The sequence below is a fragment of the Rousettus aegyptiacus genome, unplaced genomic scaffold (assembly GCF_014176215.1).
Source record: "Rousettus aegyptiacus isolate mRouAeg1 unplaced genomic scaffold, mRouAeg1.p scaffold_m13_p_10, whole genome shotgun sequence".
Classification (NCBI taxonomy): domain Eukaryota; kingdom Metazoa; phylum Chordata; class Mammalia; order Chiroptera; family Pteropodidae; genus Rousettus; species Rousettus aegyptiacus.
In genome coordinates, this window is record NW_023416285.1 from 73,182,712 (window position 1) to 73,202,315 (window position 19,604).

The 19,604-nt window shown below is 38.1% G+C and overlaps 1 protein-coding gene across 4 annotated transcripts in view; it reads right to left on the reverse strand.

Annotated features, from left to right (window-relative positions):
• Positions 1-10,237: 10,237 nt before the first annotated feature.
• The window catches only part of RHOH (ras homolog family member H), a 47,907-nt gene continuing 38,540 nt past the window's right edge, over positions 10,238-19,604 (reverse strand). For all 4 annotated transcript variants that reach the window (XM_016120000.2, XM_016120002.2, XM_016120001.2 and 1 more), the window contains one exon: positions 10,238-17,942. In XM_016120000.2, the coding sequence (XP_015975486.1) occupies positions 17,170-17,745 (576 nt within the window). In that variant the 5' untranslated portion in view covers positions 17,746-17,942 and the 3' untranslated portion in view covers positions 10,238-17,169. The remainder of the gene's footprint in view (positions 17,943-19,604) is intronic.

Here is a 19,604-nt window from a genome sequence, read left to right on the forward strand (position 1 = left end):
CTTTCAGACATTTTTATTTATTAAACAGAGATATAATCTATGTCTTTTTGATTTACCTGATGAGTGCTTAGCAGACAACCACACAGCAGTGGGTTCAATTTTTTTTAAATGTATTCTTTTTTTTTTTTTTAGAGTCAAAGCAAAGTTTATTGGAGAAGCGGTAACACTCCATAGAGAGAGCAAGGTCTCTTCTCAGAGGCAGAGAATGAGAAAGCCTAAGAGAGACTCAGAGGGACAGAGACAATACACATAAAGACAGTGAGAGAGACAGAGTAAAGATGCTGAGAGTAAAGGCACTAAGAGGGACCCAGAAAAAGACACTGAGAGGGACCTAAAATGTGTTTTGATAAAAAAGATGATAATAGCTTGGAATAGACACCTCACTTTTGGTCAGTAACTGTGTGTGTGTGGTCAGGACACATCACATCACCTTTGTGGGCCTTATCCTTCTCACTTCTACTTCACAGGGTCATCTTGAGCCTCAGAGGAAAGCACGGTAAAGTAGAAAAAGGGGAGTTTTGAGCCAAGAGATCAAAGTATGATCCTGGTTCTGCCAAGCATAGTTAGGTGCACATAGATAAGTCAGTCATTCAGCCTTCCAGAGCCTTAGCTTCCTTGCCTATAACATGAGCCAGATAATAATAACCCACAGCAAATACTTTGTTACCATAAGACATGGAAAAGCATTTTGGACACTTTTAAAGAGCTGTATGAATGCATGTGTGAGATGATGATAATAAGGATTGATTCACTCAAGAAATAGATTTCAGCCTCTGCTATGGCACCATTTCAGATACTGGAGCAATCAAAGATGGGTGAGAGGGGTACCATGCTGCAGAGAGAAATCATAAAGAGGAGAGGAGAAAAAGAAGGGGCAGGAGATTTATTTGAGAAATACATGCATACAGTGATTTATTTGGGGATTTCTGAAGATTTTTAAAAAATACCTTCAGTCAAAATCCTCAGTAAGTCTTCCGTTCCCTGAGATGACGGCTTTACCATCCAATAACTGCCCATGGGTTCATTCCGGTGACTCACTTGAAAATTGCACTGCTTCCTGTTTCCAGCAGTGTGAAAGTTCCACAGACAGATTGGGGCACCTTACTATGTTCTAGTTAAACAACAATGCTATAAAGGGCAAGCACATCTAACTGCATCAGCAAATGGGCTCTAGATGCCATAACCTTGCTATTTCTCAAGCCTATGCTGCCACATATATCCACAGATTCTTAGAATCACTCCATAGGACCCAGCAGGCGAGCTCTTGGCTCTACTTTGGGTGCTATCTAAAACTTGAATTATAGTCATTTCCTTCCTTGTTTTCAGAATCCACTGGAAACCACTTGTCTGTGTAAGCCTCCAGCACCACTTTGCTTCTGTTAATCATGTCACTTCTCTTTTCCGGTCTATTTATTAGTTCATTCTTTGGAACAGCCCTAACTCAACAGGTAGGTGGGTTAGAATCTGCAGTGAAGGCGGTCACTTATGAAGAAAACTGGGTATTGAACATTGATTATTGTAAAAAGCATGTGTAGCCCTCTCTCAGAGCCAGCAAAGGAAAAGTTAAGCCTGCTATCTTTTTCGGAGGGATGGCTTATTTTCAAATGATGTGTTCTGTCTACATCATCCAGGCCTCTCCTCAATTAAGAGAATAAACTACCAAATATCATCTCTCCCTTCTTCTAATATATTTTTTTTACATAGCACTCATCACTTATCCACATTTATCAGATTCGTTTACATAATTATTAAACAAATTATTGCACATACACCAATCCCTACCTAACTAGATTCTAAACTAGCAGGAACTTTGGCTATTTGCAGCCTTGGAGCTAAGGTCATGTCCAATGGAAGAATGGAAACAAACACATAATTATGAAATTATATGATAAATTCAGTGATGAAGACATGCCCAGGTAATCATTATCTCTTTAGTGACAGGTCCTGTACTTTCTTTGACTCACCCCCATAGAGAATCTAAGGAACTTTGTAAATGATTAAGAAAAAAATAAGTGGGTAGAGATCTGTCTCCACTTAAGGAACCAAGCCTCTGTTGATTCCTTCTGGAAGATACTGAAAGGCCTCTGCTTTGTGCTTAGAAACTCTACAACAAAATATAAAGTACATGAAACTCGAAATGAAAAAGCAAACTTATGAAAAGTGAACAAGTAAAAATAAAACCCTCCAAAGCTTAGAGAAAAGAGCAGTCAAAAGGGTGGTAGGAAGAATGGGGTGGCTGGGGTCTGCCACCAACTTGTGGAGCTTTGGGCAAGTCATTTTACAGTCCCAAAATCTTAATATTTTTATCCACGAAACAGTAGAGTCCTTCCAGCTCTGAGGTATGTAATATGACAATTGAATAATATAGCTCTTGCCATTTATTGAATATTTACTATGTATCAGACATAGTACAGGCTTTCCCTGATTCATTTCTTTAGTCCTCAATACCTAGTGATTTTATTTTCTCCATTTTACAGATGAGGAAACAGATTCACAGAAAGGTCAGTTAATTTGCACAAGGCTGCAAAGCCAGTGAATGGCAGAGCAGGAATTCAAGTCCAGGCAATTTGACTATAGAAACTGAACTTTAAAAAACGCTTTATATTATGAATTATATCAGACACACAGAAGAGTGTATAAAACACATAAGAATATTTTTGAAAAATGAATATCAGGAAAAATTAAATTATCACTCATGTATGCACACTCCCCAAACAAGAAATAGAACATTATCAATACTTGTGATATACTGGGTGACCCTGCTAAATCGTATTCCCTTCCTCCCCAGAAGAGGTTACCACTTATTTAAATGCTGTGTTAATCATTCCCAAGCTTTAAAATTTTTTGGCCCTCAATATTATATCGTTAAGTTTGAACTTCATATAAATGAAATCACATTATATGTATTATTTAGCTGCTTGTTTTTTTCCTCAACATTCTCTACATTCATCTATATTGATATGTATAGCTACAATTCATTCATTTTTATTGTTCTATATTATTCCCTGTGTAAATATACAAAAATTTACTTAGCCATTATCTGTTAAAGACATTGGGTTGTTTCTAGTTTTTGCTGTTACCTACAACTCTAATAAGAACATTCTTATGCATGTCTCTCAGGAAATCTATGCAAGTGTATCTCTAGTGGATGAAATTTCTGGGTCAAGTGTATAAGATAATCAGCACTACTAAATAATGTCAAAATGTTACAGCAATTTATACCCATGAGTAGCATATAATATTTTCTATTGTTTCATATCTTTGCCAATACTTGATAGACATACTTTTTAATTCTTTGCCAATATGGAGGTATGAAAATGGTATCTCACTGTGGATTTTATTTGCATTTTCTTAACTACTGGTAAGATAGAGCACCTTTTCTTTTTTAAATCTTCCCATGCATTATTTATTGAAAATAAAAAGAGAAGTTTATATACACCATATTTTCCTATAGCTAGTCATAATTTGAATTAACTTCATTTTTTTATTACAGTTGGCATTCAATATTATTTTATATTAGTTTCAGGTATTCAGCACAGTGGTTAAACATTAATATAATTTATGAAATTAGTCCCTGATTACTCTAGCTCTATCTGGCACTACCTATAGTTATTATAATATTATCGACTTCATTCCCTGTGTTGTAGTTTATATCCCCATGATTATTTTGTAATTACCAGTTTGTACTTCTTAATCCCTTCACTTTTTTCACCCAGCCCCCAATCCCACTGTCATCTGGCAACCATCAGTTTGTTCTCTATCTCTATGAGTCTGTTTCTGTTTTATTTGTTGGTTCACTCTGTTCTTTAGATTCCACATATAAGTGAGATAATATGGTATTTTATCTTTCTCTGTCTGACTTATTTCATGCAGCATAATACTCTCTTGGTCCATCTATGTTGTTGCAGATAGTAAGATTTCATTCTATTTTATGGCCAAGTAATATTCCATTGTATATGTACCACTTGGTTGTCTATTCGTCTATTGATGGGCACTTAGATTTCTTTTATATATTGGTTATTGTAAATAACACTGCAATAAACATAGGGACGCATAGATCTTTTCAAATTAGTGTTTTGAATTTCTTGGGATAAATTCCCAGTGGTAGAATTGCTGGGTCATGAAATAGTTCTATTTCTAATTTTTTGAGGAACCTCCATGCTGTTTTCCATAGCGGCTACACCAATGTGCAATCTCACTAAGAGTACACGAGGGTTCCCTTTTCTCCACATCCTTGCCAACACTCGTTCTTTGATTTATTGATGATAGCCATTCTGACAGGTGATATCTCATTGTGGTTTTGATTTTCATTTCTCTGATGATTAGTGATGTTGAGCATCTTTACATATATCTGTTAGCAATCTGTATGCCTTCTTGGGAAAAATGTCTATTCAGGACCTCTGTGCAATTTTTAATAGAATTTTTTTTCATGTTCAGTTGTAGAAGTTATTTATAAATTTTGGATATTAATCCCTTATTGATACATTATTGGCAAATATCTTCTCCCATTCAGTAGGTTGTCTTTTTGTTTTGTTGATGGTTTCCTTTGCTGTGCAAAAACTTTTTAAAAGGATGTAGTCCTATTTGTTTATTTTTTCTTCTGTTTCCCTTGCCCGAGGAGACATATCAGAAAAAAAAATGTTAAAAGAACAATGTCAGAGAGTTTACTCCCTATGTTTTCTTCTAGGATTTTTATGGTCTCAGTCTTATATTTAAGCCTTTAGTCCATTTTGAACATATTCTTGAATATGTTGTAAAAAGCTGGTCGATTCATTTTTTTGCATGTACCTATCTAGTTTTCCAAATACCATTTATTGAATGGATTGTCTTTACTCTATTGCATATTCTTGTCTCCTTTGTAGATTAATTGACCATACAGGTGAGGTCTCTATTCTGTTCCATTGATCTATGTGTCTGTTTTTATGCCACTACTTTGCTATCTCAATTACTATAGACTTGTAATACAGTTTGATAAGAGGTAGCATGATACCTCCAACTTTGTTCTTTTTTCTTGATTGCTGTGATTCCATATAAATTTGTGGTTCCATATAAATTTTTAGATGATTTGTTCTAGTCCTGCGAAAAATGCCATTGATATTTTGATAGGAATTGCATTAAATCTATAGGTTGCTTTGGGTAATATAAACATTTTAACAATGTTAATTCTTTCTATCAATGAATACAGTATTGCTTCCATTCATTTGAATCTTCTTCAATTTCTTTCTTCAACACCTTATAATTTTCTAAGTAAAGGTCTTTTACCTACTTGGTTAAATTTATTCCTATTTTTTTAATGCAATTATAAATGGGATTATTTTCTTAATTTCTCTTTTTAATAGTTTTTGGTGGAATATTTAGGGTTCTATATGTATATAGTATAATGTCATCTGAAAATAATGACAGTTTTACTTTTTTCTTTTCAATTTGGATGTCTTATATTTCTTTTTCTTGCCTGATTGCTTGGCTAGAACATCCAATACTATGTTGAATAAAAGTGGTGACAATGGACATCTTGTCTTTTTCCTATTCTCACTTTGCTGAAATATTTTATCATTAATGGATGCTGGATTTTGTCAAATGCTTTTTCTACAACTATTGATATAATCATATGACTTTTTATCATTCATTTTGTTTATGTGGTATATCATGTTAATTGACTTGTGATATTGAACTAATTTGCATCCCAGGAATAAATCCTACTTGATCATGCTGTATGATCTTTTTAATGTATTACTGAATTTAGTTTGCTATTATAATCATGAATACTTTTGTATCTATGTTCATCAGGGATATTGGCCTATAATTTTCTTTTTTTTAATACCTTTGTCATCAGGGTAATGCTGGCCTCATAAAATATGCTTGGGAGCCATCCCTCCTCTTGAATTTTTTGGAATAATTTGAGAAGGATAGGTGTTAATCTTCTTTGAATGTTTGCTAAAACTCACCTTTGAAGTCAGCTGGTTTAGGACCTTTGTTTGTTGGGAGTTTTTTGATTACTGGTTCAATTTTGTTAGTATTTATCAGTCTGCTCAGATTTTCTGTTTCTTTTTGACTCAGTCTTGGAAGATTATATGTTTTCGAGAATTTATTTTCTCCAGATTGTTCAATTTGTTGTCATTTAGTTGTTCGTTATGTTTTCTTATAATCCTTTGTATTTATTTCTATGGTGTCAGTTGTCATTTCTCTGTCATTTATGATTTTATTTATTTAGGCCCTTTTTTTTTCTTAATGATTCTGGTTAAAGGTTTATCAATGTTGATTATTTTTTTCAAAGAACCAGCTCTTGGTTTTATTGATCTTTCGTACTATTTTATTTATGTCCTCTCTCATTTTTATTATATCCTTTTTTCTACTCACTTTGGGCTTTGTTTATTGTTCTTTTTCTAGTTCCTTTAGATGTAAGATTAGATTGTTTATTTGAGGTTTTTCTTGTTTCTTGAGATAGGCCTATATTGCTATGATATCCCTCTTAGACTGCTTTTGCTGTGTCCCATAGATTTTGAGTTGTGTTTTCATTTTCATTTGTCTCAATATCTTTTGATTTCTTCCTTGATCTCATTGTTAACCCACTCATTGTTTAGTAGCATTTTATTTAGCCTCCACTTGTTTGTGTATTTTTCAGTTTTTTTTTTTTTTTATTGTAATCGATTTCTAGTTTCGTACCATTGTGGTCAGAAAAGATGCTTGATATGATTTCAATTATTTTTAAATTTTTTGAGATTTGTTTTGTGGCCTAACAAGTGGGCTGTCTTGGAAAATGTACCATGTGCACTTGAAAAGAATGTATATTCTGCTGCTGTGGGACGGAATGCTCTAAAAATATCAGTTAGATCCATCTCGTCTAATGTGTCACTTATGGCCACTGTTTTCTTCTTGATTTCCTGTCTGAAAGATTTATCCACTGATGTCAATGGGGTGAAGTCTCCTGCTATGACTGTAGCACTGTCAGTCTCTCCCTTTATGTCCATTAACATTTGCTTTAAATATTTAGGTACTCCTATGTTAGGTACATAAATGTTTCCAAGGGTTATATCAACTCTTATTAGATTGATCTCTTTATTATTATGAAATGTCCTTCTTTTTCTCTTATTACAGACTTTGTTTTAAAGTCTATTTTTCTCTGATGTAAATATTGCTAGCTCGGCTTTTTTCATTTCCATTTGCACAAAATATCTTTTTCCATCTTCTCGTTTTCAGTCTGTGTGTGTCTTTCAATTTGAAGTGGGTCTCTTGTAGACGGCATATAGATAGGTGTTTGTTTTCTTATCCGTTCAGCTACCCTATGTCTTTAGATTGGAGCCTTTAATTCATGCATATTTAAGGCAATTAGTGATAGGTGTGCAGTGCCTACCATTTTATTATTCATATTTAAGTTCTTTTCTTTCCTTCTTCTTAAAGAAGGCCCTTTAACATTTCTCGGAACACTGGTTTGGTGGTAATGAACTTTTAGCTTTTTTTTTTTGTCTAGGAAACTCTTGATCTCTCTTTCAATTTTAAATGATAGGCTTGCTGGGTTGAGTAGTCTTGGTTGTAGGTCCTTGCTTTTCATCCCTTTGAATATTTCATGCCAATCCCTTCTGGCCTGCAAAGTTTCTGTTGATAAATCAGCTGATAGTCTTATGGGACCTACTTGTGTGTAACTAACTGCTTTTCTCTTGCTGCTTTTAAGATTCTCTCTTTGTCTTTAAACTTTTTGCCTTTTTTAAAAATTGTAATTAGTCTCAAATATACAGTACATTGCTTAGACATCTATGTAGTTAGTAAAATGATCCCCCCAATTGCTCCCTCCCTCCCTTGAACCTCCACCTAGCCAATGTATTAATGCCAACTGCATTCCTTATGCCATGCTTCCTATCTCTGTGACCATCCATCGGCTATTAATTTGTACTTCTTTAACCCTTCACTTCATTCTTCCGGCCCCACAAACCCTCTCCCCTCTATCTGTCGCCAAATTGTCCACTATATTTATGAGTCTGTTTTTGATTAGTTTGTTCATTTGATTCCTTAAATTCTACATATAAGTGAAATCACACAGTGTTTATCTTTCTCTGTCTGACTTAAATACCTTCTCGGTTCATCACAGCAATACCTTTTTCCATTTCCTTCCCTTTCATATGTAGGGGTCTTGTTTTCCTATCCTTTTAGCCACTCCATCCCTTGGTTGGAGCACTTAATTCTTTTCCATTTGAAGTACTTATTAATAGGAATGTAGTTGTTACTATTCTTTATTCCTGTTTTTGTTACATGTATTTTCTTCTTAAAGAAGTCCCTCCAACATTTCCTGTAATTTTGCTTGGTGGTGAAGCTCTATATCTGTCCTTCAAATCTAAATGATAACTTTGCTGGATAAATTATTCTTGATTGTATATCCTGGGTCTTCATCCTGTCGAATATTTTTTGCCAAGCCCTACTGTCCTGCATAGTCTCTTGAAAAAATCAGCTACCAGTCGTATAGGTGTTCCCTTATATGTGATTATTTGTTTTTCTCTTGCAGCTTTTAAAATTCTTTCTTCGTATTTAACCTTTGGCATTTTAACTATGTTGTGTCTTGGTGTGGGCCTTTTTGGATCTCTGATTTTTGGAATCCTCTGAGCTTCCTGGGGTTTTATGTCCATTTCTTTCACCAGGTTAGGGAAGTTTTCCATCATTATTTCCTCAAACAGCTGTTCAACATCTTGATTTTCTTCACTTACACCAATCAGATGAATATTTGGAGCCTTAATAGTATCTCATATTCTCCTTAAATCATCTTTATAGTCTTGGGCTCTTTTTTCTTGCCATTCTGTTTGAGTGTCCTGATTGGCTTTCTTGTCCTCTAGCTAGGGCATGTGTTCCTCTTCTTTTTCACTTTGTTTATCCCTTTGTTTATTCCATTTGATATACCTCTCATCTCAGATGATGTATTCTCCATTTCAGACTGGTTCTCTCTTATAATCTCCATTTCCATTTTTATCTCTATTGAAGTTCTCTACATTTCCCAAAAGTTCATTGAGCATCTTTATAACCAGTGTTTTGAACTCCGCATCTGTTAGATTACTTGACTCCATTGTATCTGGATTTCTGTTCTCCTCTCTCATATGGTTTCTGCTTCTTCGTCTTCCCATCTTGGCTGCCTTTCCATGTCTGTTTCTATGTACTAAGCAAAGCTCCCAAGTTTCCCGGTCTTATTAGTGTGGATTTGTAAAGTAGGTGTCCTGAGAGGGGTTCAGCTGCAGGCCAAATTTAGCCCAAGCCTCTAACCCTCCGGGGCCACCTGTCAAGATTCAGCAAGCAATCCACAGATGCTGTGCCTATTGCCTCAAAAGGCCACACCAAAAACCGAGGCCAGCTGCCTCCAATGTGAGTCTAGGCACTGCTCAACAAGGCACATCTGACTCACTGAGGATACACCTGGATGTGGCTTGGGTGGGGCCCGAGTTGGGGTAGGCGGGGTTTCAAGGAATCCTCTGGGCGGAGTGACCTCTGTTATCCAGTTTGATGATGTCACAGCTATGGCGGCGCTGTGTCCATGCACTTGGAGCGGGGAGGGCTCAACAGGGAATAATGGATACCGCCAGCACTTCTGTACCGAGTAAATCTCACCTCCACCCTCACACCAACAGTATCTCCGTGTAATTCCCTCATGCCCCCTGCGCCCAGCTGAACAGGCACTGGTGTTCAGAGCAAGCAGGTCCATCATCTCTAAAATCCACTCATAGATGCAGCCCCTTTAAGAGGCTTCTGCCACTGCCACTGCCACAGCCTCCATCTCTCTCCAACGCTCAGGCCAAGCAGCACTACATCCTCGACCTGTCCTACCTTCTGCCATTGCAGAGTGCTTTCTTGGATTTCTCCCTAGCTGTATGGCTTGTTCATCTAGATCCCAGATGATTTTCTTTTGCTGCTGCTCTTTGTTTCCATCACAACTTTGATTTGGTCAACCAGAGGGATGAACAGAGCCTCTATCATCTACACCATTTTTTTCTCCTAACTTTTGTCCTTTTAATTATGATGCCATAATTAAATGTGTTGTGTGGGCCTTTTGGGGTTCTTATTGTTTGGGATTCTCTATGCTTCTGGAACTTGTTTATTTATTTCCTCTGGCAGTTTAAGGAAGTTTTCCATCATTATTTTTTCTAATAGTTTCTCAATCCCTGTTCTCTCTCCTTCTTGTACCCCTATGATATGAATGTTGTTACACTTGATGTTGTCCAGAAGTCCCTTAAACGATCCTCAATTTTTTTGAATTTCTTTTCCTTTTTGCCATTCCAATTGGGTGTTTTCTGCTACCTTGTCTTCCAGATTGCTGCTTTGGTCCTCTGCTTCATCTACTCTGCTATTTATTCTTCCTAGTGTATTCTTCATATCAGTTATTATATTCTTCATTTTTGACTGGTTGTGATTCCTGTGTTCTTTTTAATGCTTACTATCTCTTTGTTAAAGTTCACACTAAGTTCCCTGAGCATTTTTTTATAACCAGTGTTTTAAACTCTGTCTCTGCCTCTCTTTCATTTAGTTTTTTTTTTTTTTTTTTTTTTTTGGAATTTTCTCTTGTTCTTTCATTTGAAACATGTTTTTTATCTCCTCATTTTTGCTGTCTCTCTGTGTTTGTTTCTATGTATTAAGTAAATCTGCTATGTCTCCAAGTCTTGGCAGGATAGCCTTATGTAGTATATGTCCCATGGGGCCAAGTGATGCAGACCTCCTGATCACCTGAGCTGGGTGTTCCAGGAGTGTCCTTTGTGTGGGTCGTGTGTGCCCTCCTGTTGTAGTTGAGCCTCAGTTGCTTTTGGCATGTCAGTGGGTGGGATTGAACCTCAGGCTGACTGGTTGTGAGAACTGGCCATGACCATGGCATACAAACTGCTGTGTGTGGGCTGACCTCACAGAGCAGGATTTACCACAGCAGCCTCTGGTGCCTGTCGAGATCATTCTTGGTGTGCCACTTCTTGGGCTAATTGAATGCTGCTCTGTTTTGGTCTGAAGGAAGCCACCATGCGTGTTGATTCTGAGGCCTCCTGAGAGGGGCTCTTGTGCAGGTCAAGGTCAGTTGCTGCCTGTGACAAGCCCGAGGGCTATCTAGTAAGAGCTACAAAGCAACCTGCAATTGGTCGCTGCCTGTTCTGGACCTGGAGGCACATAGAAGAGACCACACTGTGAACTGAGACCAGCTTCCACTATACTGGGCCTGGTGCAGCTCAGAAAAGGCCCAGGGCACCCCAAGGTCTGCTGTGCCTTGCCAAATGCTCATAAGTCTCAGCAGCTGAAAGAGCCTCAGGCAATACTTGAGTTGGGTGAGGTGGGTCTCAGGGAAACATCAGGGTGGGGCGAGTGGTGTTCACCAGATTTAGGCGAATTCAGATTTGGCATCAGTCCTGAGCCTGGGGCCACTCAGCAAAAGGCACAAAGCACACAGAGCCATGAGGCCAGCTGCTGCCTACCTGGGACCTGTGAATCCCTAAGAGTTGTCCAAAAAAGACTGCAGCTCAGGCCAGGGCTGGCTGCCTTCAGCCAAAAGAGCTTCCAGCAGTATGCAAATTAGGTGGGTGGAGGCCTTAGGGAGTCACCATGGTGGAGCTAGCGAAGTTTACCAGACTAATGCAGATTCAGATTTGGCTGTGTGGGGTGAGTGAGGGCTCAACACAGGAAAGATGATGCTGGCCCACTGGCTGCATGAGAGGAGAGCTCAACACAGGGACAGCGAAGGCTGTCCTTCCAGCCCTTGTCCTGAAGCCACACAACCCTGTATGTCTCTGGAGCTTCCTGATCTGCCAACCCTCTGCCAGAGCTCAGGTTGAGTGCCTTGGAGTGAGAGAGTCTGTGCACAGTCCTTTCAGAGAACGTTTGGGTTTCCAGCAACCTTTCATCTTACCCTGACAGACAAAATCCCTGCTGATTTTTACAGCCAGATGTTGTGAGGGTTCCTCTTCCCGGCACCGGCACTCTGGGCTGGAGAACCAGATGTGGGACTAGAATTCCTCACTCTTAGGGGGGACTTCTACAGCTAAGATATCCCTCCCAATTCTCAACCACCACACGTGGGTGTGGGATCAGCCTGTTTTTGTCTCTGCTCCTACCAGCTACCATGTGACTCCTCCTTTACATCCTTAGTCATAGGACTTCTGTTTAGCTAGTGTTCATATGGTTTCTCAGATTGATTGAGCTAAAATTTAGTTGTAATTTTAATGTGATCCATCTCTAGGTTTCCTGGGTCTTCCGAAATTCTTGCTGTTCTCACAACCAGAGCACATCACAGCATGACAGAAGCTACGGCAGAGCCACCAGGGACTATTAACAGCTAATGATCACGATTCCCCCTTGAATACCTTCATTTATTGTTTATTGGTCATGCATATTTTTTCTTCTGAGAAATATCCATTTTAAAATTGAGTTATTTTTCTTGTTGATTCATAGTAACTATTTACATATTATGGAAATAGCAGAGCTTCTTAAATATAAACATGCCATTAGGAGACCCACAATTGTTGAATATTCCTATCCTAAAACAATTCTTTTGCTTATTCAGATCAGAATTAACCAACATACTCCACCTTTCTCTTCCAAGCAAATAGATGTCAAGAGTTGAATTTTCTAGGTTTTGAGACTTGGTCAGGGCTGTTATCCAGATTGCCAAATGTATACCTCAGTGGAGAGAATATAGATTATTTGTAATATTTAGTGAGTTCATCAGTCAGAATCCTGTAGGAAACCAAATTTATTCTAAATGGTTCAGATGAAGAGACTTGAATGAAGGCACTACTTATAGAAGTCCGGGTTAAGGAAACACATGAAGGATGTTGTTGCATCCCAACACTAGCGCCAGCAGGAAATCATTACCTCCTTTAGGGTTGATGGGCAAGGTGAGGAAATACTGTCCTGGAGCCCCATGAAAGCTGGAGCTATAGACAAGCAGTGGCCCAGCAGAAGCTGTATCTCCTCACATGCAGTAAATCACAGCTATTGACAGATAAGCATCACAAAAGCTGGAAAGGTGTAGGAAGAAAAACCCAACTATCCTCTCCTCTTACCTTCTGACTTCCAGCCAGAGTCTCCTATCAGCTGCACCCAAGTGTAAGGCAACCAAGAAGAGATTCCAGATGATGCAGTCCTTAGGATTAGTTTCCCAGGCAAAGGGGAAGGCAGAGAAGGGTGGAAAATGGAAATGGGAGAAGCAGAGACCAGCTAGGACCATGAAATATGAACCACCTGAGACTTTCACAGGAAAAATGACAAAAGCAAGCTCACACTAGAAGGCTGCCGAGCCCTAACCATCAGTGTGTTCTTACAGTGTTTAACAGGGCTCATTCTTAACATCTTAGCTCAATTAGCAAGTGTAATGGACAGTAATTTTCAGATGGTAAAGTTTAATTACACCAGAACTACATGGTAAAACTGGGACATTTTGAAAGTAATTGTACAAAGGAAATATCTCCAACTATCTATCAGGTTCAATAAAAAGAATAGCTATTATATGAACATAATACAAGGATTCAGTGAGATGATGAATGTAAAGTGCCAAGCACAGGGCCTGGAACCAGTAAGCATTAAAATACAGTTAATTGCTATTATCATATGTGTCATTTTATTCATTTACTCTAACATTACTAAAAATGGAGTTTGCTTCTACCTGAGTTTCCCATCATGTGACCCACTTCTAGAATATTCTAATCTGATCTAGAATATTCAGCCTATTTATGTATTTGCATAGGGATTCACCAAAAACATAATAACACCACTATTTGAACAATAGTTTACAGATATAATGCACTTTCACAATCATTATTGTACTAATTCTTAGAGTAACACAGGAATTAGTATCTCTGTTTTAAGACAGGGAAACAGACTGAAAGACACATGACCCAGACTTCCTGAATCTCAAATATGTCACAGCTGTCTGTCCTCTTACTCTCTCATTATGGCTCTCTAATTACAATTAAGTACTAAATTCAGGGTATATTTTAGAATCAACCAAAAAAGTTAATGTAAACTTTTAGTTTAATCAAGTATTTTAATGAATTTATGTCACAAGTAATTTGTATGGTTTATCTTTTCTGGTGAAAAACTGCTTGAGATCTTAGCCAATAATTACATTTCTTTGCTTTTTCAATGAAGATAAAGCTTGAGGAAAAATAGGTCCCTACCCTTGAGTCATTCTAGTCTGACTCAAACCGTAGGATTGCCTTCTCAGCAATCTGTCCCCTCTGTTGTATCATAACTCTATAGATATGCCAGATGGGAATCCTTCCATTCCATCTCATGCTAGGTGAAGTGCCCTTCCATGATACCAAATCCTTAAAATGAAAGAAGCTAGCTCTGCTCTCCCCTATCACTCCCTCGTTCAAAGGAAATTCCTGAAACCTGCAGAAAAAACAAGCAAGATAAGAAAAAGAGAATATTTTCCAAGTTTTTTAAAGTATGAAATCATGATGCATTTCACATGCAATCAACCTAAGAAGTTATACTTAAAAGCTAAGGGTTGGAGCAGCAACCTTTGCGAATAATGATGCTCTGTAACTTAGGTGGGTCTCAGCCTCATTGCCAAAAACAAGAATAAAAAGCGAGAACTGAAATCATTGTTGGCACATTTCATTAAACATAATTTTTAAAACACAAGCCACTTGACTAGGGGATGGGGCCTACAAGGCTACATTAGATAGGATGTGGTAAAGCCAATCAGTCGGGCTGCTCTGGGAGGAAGTGGGGCACCATGGTTTTGAGCAGAGTTTCGAAGTTAGACAGAACTGCTTGAGAGCCCTGTGCTTCCACTTGCCTTCTGTATGGTCCTGGACTTGTCACATCAATATGTCAAGCCTTGGTTTCCTCGTGTTATATGGTACTCATTATAGTGTGGCCACCTAAACACCATGTGGTGAGATAATGCGCACTCAAGTGCTTAGCACTGTCCCTGGCACATTCAAGCACTCGACAAACAGTAACCATTAGGATGCTTTTAGTTTTCTTGTCACTCAACCTAATTGCATCACACTAGATTCTGCTGCCCCACTTAGATAGTTGGTATTAAAACAGAAGAGGATGAATAACTCAACCATTCGAATCAACTCTTTAATGTAAATAAGAACATATTTAATGTTGCTCCTTAAAATAGTTAAGGACCACATACAATAGTCTACAAAAAGGTACAGCAAGTTTTGAAGTGTAAGAAATGTGTGCCTGAGTCTAGGCAGGCAAAAATAAATATACCCTCATGTAAAACGTACATTATATGAATTCCAACAAAATGACCTATTTTCACTTCTTTTCCCTGCAAGGCTGGTGAGGACCTGCTTCCTTCCTTTACTCATTTCATGGCACAGCAGTTCAATTCCTTTCTTTCTCTCTCCAATTCAATTCAGCACAAGTTCGTGTAGCTACTGCTCCTTTCCTGTGATGGGCCTTGGGGACACCAAGATGCACGGGATGACCTTCTCTTCCCTCACTTAGAATCGGGGACCTGACCTTCCCATTTTCACACCCTGTTCCTCATCTTCCTTCAACAAGAAAGAAATGCTTGGGAACAGCTAATTTTAGTGGGAACCTTTGCCCCAGAGACTAAGATCCAGGTCCCAAGCCTTTTACTGGACGTAGATGAGAGAAGAGGAGAAAGAGAAAGCAGTGTGGAGATGAGCATAAATTTGATTATAGCTACAAAGACTTTGCTACATAATAAAAACTAGAAAATTGGTTTGGATATGTCAATATAAGTTCAATCATAGTCATTTATGCCAACTGCCTTACTATTTGTGTGTAATGGCCATGTTACACAATAACAATGACGTACTTTAATAAACGTGGTTCAGAGTGGTTCTAAGTTTTATTGGATTAGGTGAGTAAATGATATATCTGAATGCCATCCTTTTCAATTTCTTCTTCAAGTTACATAGTCTTCTTTTCTCAATTTTAACAGATCACCAAAACCATTGTTTTTAAGCTATTAGAATGAAGTTTGGGAGAGGGTCCCTATTTATTCAATATTTCCCTTGATAACTTTTTATTATCTGAATAATTGCTATATAGTTTTTCTGTTCCTTGCGCTTAAAATTTGTGAACTTTTTTTACTCAGGTGCTATATATTCATGAAATAGTAAAAGCTATACATTCTACCTCTTTTCTCTTATACACACATATATGTATGTGGACACCTTCCTAATCTTCTGATTATATCCTAAAATTAACATATTATGTTGCCATCCCAGCTTAGTTTAGAGCTCAAATAACAAATACTCCAGATTACCACCATACAGAACATTGAGCCCGTTCTTTACCAAGACCTACAACCAGATAGAAGTCAGTGTTGGAAGACGCAGGCAATGTGCAGCTGTTCCTAAAATGAAAGTGAGACTTTTTCACTTCTGTTTCAAGCTCTGCTGCTATTACTTGGAGCAATCTGATTCTCTACCCATAAGGTTTTACTTCAATTTTTCTCGAAGTAAATGAAAAGCGAATGAAAGAAAAATAGTGAATAATTTGGGTTCTTTGGGTGAAAATTAGCATCATAAGTAAAAAATGCATTTTTTTTTACAATTACAGAGAAATAGAGTGATAAATTTAAAAATCACTAGGCACTATTAAAGTATCAGATGTTATTGAACTGTATTTTATATACACACTGAATAACAGCTGGGTGGAAAATTAATTGCAAGGATCAGTTGATAGTTTTTTAAAATTCAGTTACCTTGTAAAATCTAACAGGCAAGTGGCTTCAACAAAATTACTTCTTCAGGTGAACATAATACTACAGACATGGCAGAACCCTTTAAGGTTGTTTTAAACATATAGCAGTTTGTGTTTGTGAGAATGCAGGAAAAGATTTCCCAAGTGTAAAAACTAATTATATACAAGAACTCTGTATTTTGTTATTATTTAAATAAAATGTGTATTTAAATATGGAATTTTTTGGAAAACTCACTTCATTGTCCAAAATTATGAAGACCATTTAAATTTTTTAATTGGAGATGGAATATTCATTACAGCTTCCTGAGGGATCTTCCAGTTGGACTAGGCAAAGAGTTTATTTGCAAAGTGTACTTAATAAAAAAATCCAGCGGCCAAGTTCCATCAACTGTATCCAAAAGGAAACATGGCTCAGGATATACCCAGAAAGAGTGTCAACCATTGCTAGTTTGCTTGCTCTCCCTGTCACCATTAGTCTTTGGGGTGAGGAAATGAGAATTGAGTGAGGTCTCTTGTAGGTTAGAAGATCTTGCACTCATTAATGGAGAAGAGCTTCCTTCTGTTGCGTCTCCTAGCTTGATTGACAGCAGTTCGGACGGCGCACTCAAAAACCTGCTGTACCCCCCGGTTGCTAAGGGCTGAACACTCCAGGTAGCCCTTTGCTCTCACATCCTGGGCCAGTCTCTTCCCTTCTATGGCACTGATGCAAGAGGCCCTGTGGGGCCCCATCTCCCGCTGGTCAGTCTGGGTGGCCACCACTAGCACAGGGGTACAGGGCAAGTTGCTCCTGATTTCACCAATCCACTTGTTCTTCAGGTTTAGGAAAGAGTTATGGTTGGCCACAGAATAGCACATTAGTACCACATCAGCCTGCTGGTAGGATAGTGGACGGATGCTTTTGAAGGCGTCATTGCCAGCTGTGTCCCAGAGACCCAGGCTGATCTGGATGCCATCCATGAAGACATCCACACCTGTGTTCTCATACACCGTGGGCTTGTAGGCTTCCGGGAAGGTCTCTGAGGTGAAGCGCACCAACAGGGAAGTTTTCCCCACAGCAGAGTCTCCCACCAACACACATTTAATGGAACTCAGCATGTTCTCTGCCTGAATTCCTAGTTAAAAGTTCAGAATCCCTGAATGGCTGAAGCAAATGTCATTCAACACAGGGAATGTGTTCCAGATGGGTTTGTGTTCTCAGGACCTCTAACAGCAATTTGCAGAATATTTCTTCTCTCCATCTACCTGAGGGAGATTTTGATCTACTTTGAAAACCTCCAAAGCCTGGTCTTCAGCTGAAACAAAAAGAGAATAGGAAAAATTGAGTCTTTCTTTTTTCCCTTTTTGATAAAGGGGTACCTCCTCATTGGCAAATTGATTAAACATAGGGCCCATCTCGATGTGGCCATACTACCCCATTCATCTAACCCACTCTTCCTCAGCAAAGAAAGCTTGGATCTGGTATCCTCTAGCACATGTACCCACAACTCCACCCAGTCAAGAAGCAGAAGCTGATTTTATCTCAAAAACCAGCCTAGTGATAAAAACACAAGCAATTGCTCTGATCACAACATGAAAAAGACCTCAATAGCAACCTGGTGAGTGAATGAGGAGTTTTCAAACAACTCTATACAGGCTTCCGCTTCACGAAGTAGAGAAGGCAGCTGATTGCGCTGTCTTCAGTTTCTAATGGGTCCCAGACACTTTGGGAATTGCAAGAGAAAAGTGATGAGTAACAGATACTATAAGCGTGTCCTTTCTTTAATTGATTCATCAGCCAGTCCTTGGTTTATATAGGAATTTGTGTTGAGGTCAGAGAAAAGAAATTACCGGAACTCTGAAAATTTACTGTTTTTTCCCTTTAGGTTTCAAAAAACTGGCTACCCATATAACAGAAAGGGCACACTGTCCTTGGCATTTTCTGCCTCTAAAATCAGACTCCATGGCTTTGAGCACACGTTATGTGATCTCTAAGCCTCATTTTGCACATCTGCAAGATTGTGATAAATTTATGAACCACTTCTCAGAGATGTTGTGAAGGTTAAATTCTTTCTTTCAATGTTTTTGGATAGCAGCTACCTATGTATCAGGAAGTCTGCTAGGCCTCTGGTTAAACAAAATAACTTGCTTAGAAGTAACCATATTCAGTCCCTGTTACTTAAACATAGCTGCATAAATGACAGAATCCGAATTTCATGAAAGGATCAAATAAATTCTCATTCACTGCAGCTGATAATGCTCCAGACAATGAGATCAGCCTTGGAGACAGTGTCCCATCTGTCAAGGAACATCATCACAAGGCCAGCCCAGCTTCAGACAAACAAAAGGTCTTTCATATCAAAATCCTGAGTAAAGGTTATTAATACATTCTGAGCTTATAAGCTTCCCACTGGTGATCTTCCTCACATGTCACATGTAAAGCTATGTAAAACAGACCTATAGGTCTGTTTCAAAACATAATTTTTGTAAATCACTCCTCTAAATCCCAATATTTCTTTCCAAGACATTTTTATCCTTGTCAATCCGCAGTTTTGGTTTGTTTAATTAGACATAACAGCCTTTGCAAATGAGCTAATCAAATAAATAATTTATATAATTTTCACGTATGCATTTTTTTAAATACATGAGAACTGGGTGACATTAGCAAAGTTACTTAACCTCTCTGAGTTTTGATTTCTTCATAAAAATGAGAATAAGAAAATCATACAATCGTACAATCATAAGGATTCAGTACATGGAGAGTCTGGCTTAGCACAGAATCTGGCACATGGGATTTATGAAGAGCCATCGTGTTACTTATTTCCACTACCATTTATTTAAAATGCCAAATATTGAATGTCCATAGCTTGGGGGTTGGGGTGTCAAATGTTCAGCTGGATTCTGTCTGCTGACTCACACTGGGTCACTTTCACACATCATGGTCTTAGATGTCTCTTTGTCAACAGACCTTTGAACAA